This window comes from Anguilla anguilla, chromosome 6 (assembly GCF_013347855.1).
Source record: "Anguilla anguilla isolate fAngAng1 chromosome 6, fAngAng1.pri, whole genome shotgun sequence".
Lineage (NCBI taxonomy): Eukaryota > Metazoa > Chordata > Actinopteri > Anguilliformes > Anguillidae > Anguilla > Anguilla anguilla.
In genome coordinates, this window is record NC_049206.1 from 3,667,973 (window position 1) to 3,677,478 (window position 9,506).

At 46.7% G+C, this 9,506-nt stretch overlaps 2 protein-coding genes across 3 annotated transcripts in view; both read right to left on the reverse strand.

Annotated features, from left to right (window-relative positions):
* Positions 1-1,467: 1,467 nt before the first annotated feature.
* ndufa13 (NADH:ubiquinone oxidoreductase subunit A13) lies at positions 1,468-5,335 on the reverse strand. Its single transcript, XM_035421136.1, has 5 exons — positions 5,179-5,335; positions 4,452-4,530; positions 3,169-3,240; positions 2,274-2,343; positions 1,468-1,736 (listed from the first exon to the last, which is right to left on the reverse strand). Exons 1-5 carry the CDS (start codon positions 5,333-5,335, stop codon positions 1,617-1,619), a joined length of 498 nt encoding a protein of 165 aa, XP_035277027.1. The 3' UTR covers positions 1,468-1,616.
* A 2,287-nt stretch (positions 5,336-7,622) lies between these two features.
* The window catches only part of LOC118230575 (transcriptional repressor p66-alpha-like), a 28,555-nt gene continuing 26,671 nt past the window's right edge, over positions 7,623-9,506 (reverse strand). For both annotated transcript variants that reach the window (XM_035423698.1, XM_035423697.1), the window contains exon 11: positions 7,623-9,506. This exon is cut by the window's right edge and continues 19 nt beyond it. In XM_035423698.1, coding sequence (XP_035279589.1) covers positions 9,392-9,506 — 115 coding nt within the window. In that variant the 3' untranslated portion in view covers positions 7,623-9,391.

The following is a 9,506-nucleotide window of genomic DNA, read 5'->3' on the forward strand; positions in this document are numbered from 1 at the left end:
CCACCCCTTCAGAAGCCGAGTGGCATCCCACTGAACCACTCAAAGAACAGAACCGTCCTTAAAACGCGAACAGACGAAGGGAAACGAACAAAAGACGGACAGCAAGGCTAGTAAATTCAAAGGTTGTGGGTTCGATTCCCGCCTGGGTTACTGCCATTTGTGCCCTAGAAGAAGGTGCTTAACAGGAACTGCTTCTGTAAATTACCCAGCTGTATAAACGGATTGTGTGTAAAATGTGATCTGTGGGTATAACTCTGAGCACATGCTGAAGGCTAAATTTCTTCTACATTTACTACACAGGTGTGGTTCATCCATTAAGGAAATGGCATCCCATCATGCACAGGGGTAATGTATTATGCCAAACGGGCCTGGCGCATCGGAGAGGACACCGGGAACACTGAATGAGGGGTGTGTGTTGGGGTACGTCACTCAAATCAGTCAGTCAAATTTAATTTATGCAGCGCACTTCACAATGGATTCATAACAGTGTGCTTCATGGTTTACCCTGGCCTGAACCCCCCACAGAGCGAGCCAGAAAAAGCTCCCTGGAAGTCATGTTGGGAGAAACCTTGGAAGGAACCAGGCTCTAGGGGGGGGGCTGCTCTCCTGTGGCTAGCTCAGAATGGGTATGTTTGGCCAGAGGGTATGATTATGCAGAGGGTATCTTTGGATGGCGGGCACGTTTGGGTGGAGGGAATGTTTGGGTGGAGGGCACGTTTGGGTGGAGGGAATGTTTGGGTGGAGGGCACGTTTGGGTGGAGGGAATGTTTGGGTGGAGGGCACGTTTGGGTGGAGGGAATGTTTGGATGGCGAGTACGTTTGGGTGGAGGGAATGTTTGGGTGGCGGGTATGTTCGGACGGAAGCCTCAGTGACCAGGACACGTGACCCCGTCGCGGTCCAATGTGACGCCAGCACAGAACCTGAGAGGAAAAGGCATCACCAGCGGAGGGTGGAAAATTCTCTGCAGACGAGAAAACAACATTTTCATCAAAGAGAAGAACAGGTTCGTGGGGGCAAATGGCACTTCAAAGTGAAACGCTCCACCTCCCGTCAATCCAGTCACTCAACGCACGGCCTGCCTTAACATCAAAGCACAGCATCCGGTCTAAATATGGGCCTGGACCCCGGGTCGGCCGAGCCCTCAGCTCAGGCGGGACGCGGTTATGCTGCCGCCAGCGGGGAGCCTGGATCAACACTCCAGCTCTGAAATGCCTTCTGCACAAGGGACACTTTACTTGTCCTGCCCCCCCCCCCTCCCTGAAGAGTGATTTTTTATTTTCAGAATGTTTTTTTTTTTCTGTTAAACCGTTGCGTTCTAAAACTCCGCTGCCAGTAGCATTAGAATGTTCAGTTAAGAATATTCTAATTGCATATTTGTGATCTCAGACCAAAAAAAAAAATATATTTTTTTAATGCCATTATCCCGGAAATATATGTGGAACAAAAGACAAATAATCAGGGCAAACTGGGGAGAAATAATGAAAAGAGATTTTTAATAATTAACATTTACAATGAACAACACCGAACACCATACGCAGTTCCTCTTCCTGTCCTCCAGGGGGCGGTGTGGAGCCAGCCAGTTGTAGCAAAGTGCAGGCTTGGCCTAAACAAGGCCTCACAGGGCCCAATGGAAACCGAAGCGCTTGCGCACCATCTCTGCGTGTGGCTTTAAGTTGAACAGCTCCTCTGTGATTGGAGGAACCCAGCGATCGGTGTTGAAGACATTCTCTCCAACCTGTAGGGGGCAGCAGACATTACAGGGACACCGGTCACTTTGGGCTTTAAAAGCTCCTTCACACATTCACAAGAAGCACGTTTAAATAATGTTTGTTGCACAAACTGCTATTCAGTCATATGTCTTTAAGAAAAGCACATAAAAAAAAAAGAACTACACAAGCACAGATTCTCTAAACTCACCAGATAGACAGCTCCATTTTATAACTGAAAGACCTTCCACTGAAGCCCAAATGCACTTGTGTCACATATCTTATGTACGATCGTGGTGGAGGGACAACACCGGTTTGCACTGAATATTCTGTCTTTTTTTTTTATTTCAGGCATTTAGCAGATGCTTACACAACTTAAAAAATGTTTTTAAATATACAATCCGTTGGTATGCCGACCTGGATAATCACTGAAGTGAATCAAGGTTAAGCACCTTGGCTCAAGGGTAAAAAATGCCCCCTTTATTTGAAGTGCATCACCTGCTGGGAACTACAGGAGATGCATCAGTACAACTCCCCCATTTTTACAGATACATATATTTTTTTACCTTCCACCCAGGAACATCCTTCATGATCTCTGCCTCCTCTTCTAGATTCTCCCGCAACATTTTCAGCATCCTAAGATGGACAGATAGAGAGAGGGAGGAAGGGAGGAGGGATAAGAGGAGAGAGGGACAGAGAGGAGGAAAGAGGGACAGAGAGAAAGAAAGAGGGTCAGACAGAGAGAGACAGAAAGACAGAAATAGAGGGACAGAGAAAGAGAAAAAAAGATGACACTGTCTGTCGAGTTCGTAGCGGCTTGCGATAAACCTGAGGGGTATTGCGTTGGCACCTTCTGTTGGCGTAGCAGGTCCTTCACAAAACGGACCGTTTTAAACATTCTGATTAATGTTACTCTCACCATTAATCTTCAATGAATTTTCATAGCTGTTGTGATATTTTCCCATTTTAATTTTCACTCATGATTGACTTTGGGAATAATAGATAATGTAAATGTCATGCTAAAAAAAAAATCTTAACCGAGGTAAGATTAACGCTCTGATACACAGCCACAGCCTCAAGGCCTGTGTGTGTGTGTGTGTGTGTGTGTGTGTGTGTGTGTATGTGTTTGGGCTTGTGTGCACCTAAATGTGCGTGTGTATGCATGTGAGAATGCGTGCGTGTCAGTGTTTATGCACTTATTTGTGTGTGCATGAGAGAATGAGAGTGTGTGTGTGCCTGCATTTGTGTGCATATATATGTGTGTGTGTGTGTGTGTGTGCGTGCATGTGCAACTGTGTTAGTGAGCATAGGTGTGTGTATGTGTGTGCACGTGTGTGCGTGCGTGTGTGTATGTGTGTGTGTGTATAAGTGTGTGTATGTGTGTGTGTATGTGTGTGTGCGTGTATAAGTGTGTGTGTGTGTGTGTGCGTGCGTGTATAAGTGTGTGTGTGTGTGTCTGACCTCCTGTCCTTCTCTGCCTGTAGCAGGGGCAGCAGTGCTATCCGCGCCTCCAGCTCCTCAACGTGCAGCCGCCTGAAACACAAGCAACCTGTTACCACCCTGCACCCCAAAACTACAAACCCCATCTCAACAATCCCCCCACACCCTGCACTCCAAAACTACAACCCCCACCTCAACAATCCCCCCACACCCTGCACTCCAAAACTACAACCCCCACCTCAAGAATCCCCCCACACCCCAAAACTACAACCCCCACCTCAACAATCCACCCGCACTCCAAAACTACAACCCCCATCTCAACAATCCCCCCACACCCCGCACTCCAAAACTACAACCCCCATCTCAACAATCCCCCCGCACCCCAAAACTACAACCCCCATCCCAACAATCCCCCCGCACCCCAAAACTACAACCCCCATCCCAACAATCCCCCCACACCCTGCACCCCAAAACTACAACCCCCATTCCAACAATCCCCCCACACCCCAAAACTACAACCCCCATCCCAACAATCCGCCCACACCCTGTAATTTTCACCCCCAGTCGTAGAGATACTGTATTTCATAGAGATACAGTACACTGTATACATAATCGCAGAGTAGACATGACATAAAAAATGGTTTACTGCTATTATAAGACAAAAATAATTCCTAATAGGTTTGGGTTTGGTATTGACTGATAACCTGAAAATGAAGAACTTCTCACCATTTGACAGATGCTAAAATTGTATCCGATATGACAGGGCTCTACTTGCTCCTGAAAACTGGTGTGCCAGCTGGAAAAATAAGCTAAGAGCACAACTACTAATAGGGATTCATCAGTGTGCTCCTGACTTTTTTAACTTAGGAGCGCACATGTTCCTTGGAAAACAATGTTAGCGTACAGCCCTGTATTATGAGCTGATATTATGCGACAGACAAGCGCCTGAGAGGCGATGCTTTTGATGCACCCGTGTGATTTTTCAACACGAGTGAAAGCACACAAAAACCTGCAGTTTGCATTCAGTCAGCATCAAACATGGAGGACATAAAGAGAACAGAAACGTGTGTTTTCTTCAGAGCACACGCTGGTTTGGTTCAATTTTGTTCTCTAAAAAGTAACTTGCCGGGCCTGGTTGAGACATGCATATTAATAAAGTATGCAAGCTGCAATATACCATTCCAATAATTATACAATGTGTAGCATTTTGCCTTCGTGCTAATAAACCAATGGCCGCGTAGCTGTTCTGACCAATCTGGTTCTTAAAGCCATAATTCGACGTCTAATAATATCTAATACCTTACCTCCTCTCTCTGTTCCATTTAAACATCCGCCAATATCCGAACATCATGATGCCAATACCGATTCCAAACATTGTGTACCCTGAAATAAGATGGACAGGATCAACAACATTCGTATTACCAAACAGTTAATATACACATTTATGTGGCCTACAGTATAAATGCCTATTTATACACACACAATGGTATGTTAGCAACTTTAGAATGCATCAGGCGAAGTAAGGTAAGTTAGCTAGCCATCAACCTACCCAACCTTAGTTCACCTGGGGTTATATATTACAAATGAACAAGTGAACATGTAATCCTGAAAATACAATCCTGCACATATGTTAATGCTAAACAATATAATACAGATGTCAATAAATTCTCACTTCATTTACTAGTAATCCCAGCAGGCAAGTTTGACCGGAACGCAAGAACGAGTGTAAGTTAGCTCATTGGCTAACCAAGTTATCGACAACAGCAAACCATCTAAATCTAATACTAGTTACTGGACTGCACTGGTTTCGTAAAAATGAATGCGGATTGCGTTTCAAAACTTTGCATTATTTTAATATGAAGCTAAATACGGTCATTCCACTAGAATAAGAGGTTCAAGACGTCTTGTTTTGCTAGCACAATTAGCTCTAGCTGCCCGGCTAGACCGCCACTGCATTTCTGCAAGTATATTTCTTGGGGGAGGAAACACACATTCCCTTTCAAGTCTATAACAAAGCCGTATTCTACTGACCAGAGAATCCCCGTTTCGGAAGATTTCTCTTGTAATCGATGGGTCCATAACCTCCCGGAGGAGGCATGTCCTGCTTCACCTTGGCCGTCGCCATCTTCTCGAAACCGAGGTGACGTGACGTCACGTCCTCACTTCCTGTTTCAATACGTTGACGCATTATCGCCCCCTGCTGGGGTACAATGTAGGAAAGACAATAAACGAAGGACAAGGTAGCTACACGATCTCGATTACAAATTGGCATCGGATCGGAGGGCGTCGGACAATCTGGGAAACTGCTCGTGCAAAAGGCGGTTACGCGGGAGTTCACATATGTGTGAATTTCTCCCGATCCATCTTCCTTGGTTATATGTATAAAAGATTTTGTTTTGGTGCGTATTCTTTATTGTAAATATTCAGTAGCCTACCTCTTGTGTAATATTTAATGCAGATGATAAGAGTTGAGCCACGATAATGCGCATATCTCGAGAAAAAAAATACAGACAAATGTGGCACACATTAGGGACTGCTGGGGCCCCCAGCCCTGGCCTTGGTCTCGGAGAGCCACAGGGACTGTTGGGGTCTGCTGCTGGTTTTCGCTGCTTCTCAGCGCCGGGGCGGTTGGTTGCACGGGTAACTCACTCGGTTTCTAGGGTCTGAATCGGTTGCTAGTTTCAAAGTGAAAATGAACACCAGCAGAACCCTGCGGCTCTACAGGATCAAGTTGGTCTGGGTGTGCGTTTCCATGGAAACCGCTGGAACAAAAATTCACTTCCATATCGTTCTGAAAACAATTTAACCCTTTTAAACAAGTTGACACACACACACACACACACACACACACAAAACGACTCATAGAAAAGGGAAATGAAATACTGAACATTAAAATAATCAAACCACAGGTTCTGACATTATTTTAAAACACATTAAATGAGATCAACCAACAAAATAAATTTATTTCAAGTACACGCCAAACTAAAGGGTTAAAATTAGTTTTTATTATTATTTTTATTATTATTACTCGATAGAACAGGGAGGGGGTCAAAAGTAACCCAAACAAACTGGAACATCACCAATACAATGGGTAGTGGGACTGAGTCGGGGTGGGGGGTGCTCCGCATTGAACAATGCTAGTACCCCCTCCAGGGAGAGGGAATGGTGTTAACTGACAGACAGCAGCGGTCAGCAGTCAGAGGAGAATGAGAGACCCCTGCCAAAGAACACAGACCTCATGAAAACCCCACCCCCCTCTCCTGGCTTCCGTAACCGCGACGACAGAGAAGTCTGGCTTTCAATACACTTCTGTCACCCAATCACACGGCAGGAAAGGGAAAAATGAAAGAAGTCCAAAGAAAGATTAAGACAAGGCATGATACAAATGTAAAGTGGGAACAAATGTACAAGTAGTTGTTGCACGTGGGACCTTTATACCTGCAGGACCAGTGAATAAGCACTGTCTTGTGGACAAGTGCCAGGCCTACCTATAAATTTTGGATACAAAACACCATCCTCAAGCAAGAATTTGAACTGCTCCTTAATTTATGATCCTTAAAAACAGGGAGGGGTACAATTTAGATTTTCTTTTCCTTCCTTGTTGACCTTGTGTAGGCTCACATAAACATATCGGCAAAATAAAAAATAAAAGTTTGCAACACTAAATGTGACCCCAGGCCTGTTTAGTTTAACCGTTTACCAGAAATGGGAAGAAACTGAGGTCAGAGCCTATGGAAATGTGGTTAAAATGAGCCATGTGGTGGAGCTTCTTCATGTACGACCGGTGCAGTGTTAAAGGGAATCTTCATTTGGGGAGGGGGAGGGGGAGGGTGAGGGGGAGGGGGGGGGGGGGGGGGCATGGGCAAACTCAGAGGATAGTAAACTAAGAGTACCTTTCATTAGGCTGCTTACCTTTTACGTTACTGGCATGTAAAACGGCTGGCTTCAAGGTCTCCATTTTGTTTTTTTTTAAGGGGCGTTGACTGTTCCCGGCGTCCGGGGGTGTGGCTCAAACGGTCACCCACTTGATTCGAAGAAAAAGGAATTTGGTGGGATGCAAATCATGCAAATCGACCCGCTGTGAACACCACACCCCCTTTTTTACGCCAACAACAGTCACCACCTCTCTTCAGGGAGACCTCCTGGAGGCAGGAAGCCAGAAGCCCCATAATGCACTGCTCCCCAGAGCTTTTTGTAAAAAAAAACAAAAAAGCAAATAACAAAAAAAAAAAAAAGAAATTTTGAAAAAGGAACCAAATGGGAGATATTCTTAAATTTACCACCTGCATCTTGAGCAGGAGCAGGCACTTCAGCCTCTTTTCACATCCAAACGGAGTTTATTTACTCGCGTATTCATGCACATTAAATGCACTTTTGTTTAAACCGTTGGCCTCGGTCCCGTTTCCCAACGAGCAACAAATAAACTGAGTTTGGACGTGAAGACGCTCAGCGGCCAGTTAAAGGGTTAATTAGGATTTTTTTTTTTTAAGAAGCAGGAGGTCACCCTCACAGCGGTGATGACCCGGGTCAGCCGCGTGACTCAGGACATGCCGTGCGTAGATTCCGCCCAAACGGCCGACCTCGCCAGGGTTCGAAACGCATCGCGTTCCCCTGGCAACCGGGTCAGCCACGGCCAATGAGGTGGAGCCCAGCGCCAACCCTGTGCCTGGAGATCTCTCCCCTGCACACTTATCAAAGGCAACACAGAAATCACCCCAGAGAGACAGATAAAGAAAGAGAAAATAAACATGAACGTTCGGTACGTTCAGGATACACGGAGCGGAATGAAGTTCGGCTCAACCCGTTGTGTAGACGTGAGCGTGAGCTTCGCCCCCCCCCCCCGGTGTCCAGGGAATGAAGACACTATTTCTGCATCTACGCCTTGGTTTCTGCCAGAAACGTGCAACACCCCTCAAGCCAACACTCACCTATTTGAAACACATCCGTCTAAAGCAAGGACAACTTAAAATATGAAACGCAACTTTGGCCAAGCCTAAAATCGGGAGAAAAGGGTTACCCCCCCCTCCCCTCGATCATACATCGGCCGGTTGGGGTTCGCAGGAAATGTCCGGAAAACATCCGTTTGAAGTCCGCCATCGCGTGCTTTCTTCTGTCTGTATTTAAGCCAGCAGGATCTCCCACACAGTTTCAGCGACACAGTCCCGACACAGTCCCGACACAGTCCCAATCCTCCACGGTTTCCCGTCCGCTGTGTAAAAGTTTCCACGCTTACTCCAAAGACTACATTAATAATAATAATAATAATAATTTAAAAAAACAAACAAAAATAAAAGGAGTTTTTGAGCCAACGTCGAAACCAGTTCGTACAGCCATCTCGAAGAGTTGAAGGTTGACAACTCCGCAGCGACAGAGTCACAGAAATGGTTCGTAATGCAAGCAGCTGGAAGCTGGACACTCCGGAATCTTCTACGGCTGCCCTCCTATCCCAAACCCCCCCCCCCCCCCCCCAAAAAAAAAAAACCCCAGCTACTGTCCCACACCTGAGACTCCGGACACGAGAGCACGTTTGTTGTCATTTTATTTTGTTTTTTGTTGTCTTTTATTATTCCTCTTTAATATGCTTGTATTTTAATTTGCTAAAGAAACCTAGCATCTTGTCGAGGTCGAGCCGTTGCCCGTGGCGACAACCGCTGCCGCTCAGTCCGCGTGTCTCCCAACGGTCGCGCCCGTGGCGGGAAGCGGGGGAAAGGGGGAAATTCCGTTTGCACAACAGCCGTTTTGTGGGGAGGGGTGAGGTCAAAGGTCATTCACTCTGTCTGACATCACCATCCTTACAGGCGACAGTTGATGACATCATCCCTGTGCGCCGGTGACGAGGCGACGGGGAGGGAACAGGAAGAGAGAGGGGTCCTTTGTGTACTCATTTTCATTTCGTCGGTATTTAGTCTCCCTCCATTCTCTGCCCCGACCCCTCCCCTCCTCCCCCCCTCCCCACAACAATCCCACAATCCCTGAAAAAGCCCTGAAAACCCAAGCCCTGAAAAATAAGGACGGGCATCCAAAACAAACAGAAGAAGTAAGGAAACAAAAGAGAAAGAGAGAGGGACAGATGAAGAAGAGAGAGAGAGGTTTTTTTTATTTCCGTTTCGGATCGAGTTAGCGGTTCTGGGTGTCTCAGGGTTGGTTTCCAGCTGGGGGGGGGGGGGGGGGCGTGTCGATCGCTATGGCGGTGAGAGCGGTTCTGAGCGTCGTCATGGTGAGTAATCAGGACGGGGGGAGCGGGTTATTTCCATGCGTTGGCGGCCTGGGACAGGGAGCGGGAGGGGATCATGTCCAGGAGGTACTCCCGCTGGCGCTCCACTGCCGAGGAGCTCTTGTGTGCGGTGAGGCTGGGGTTC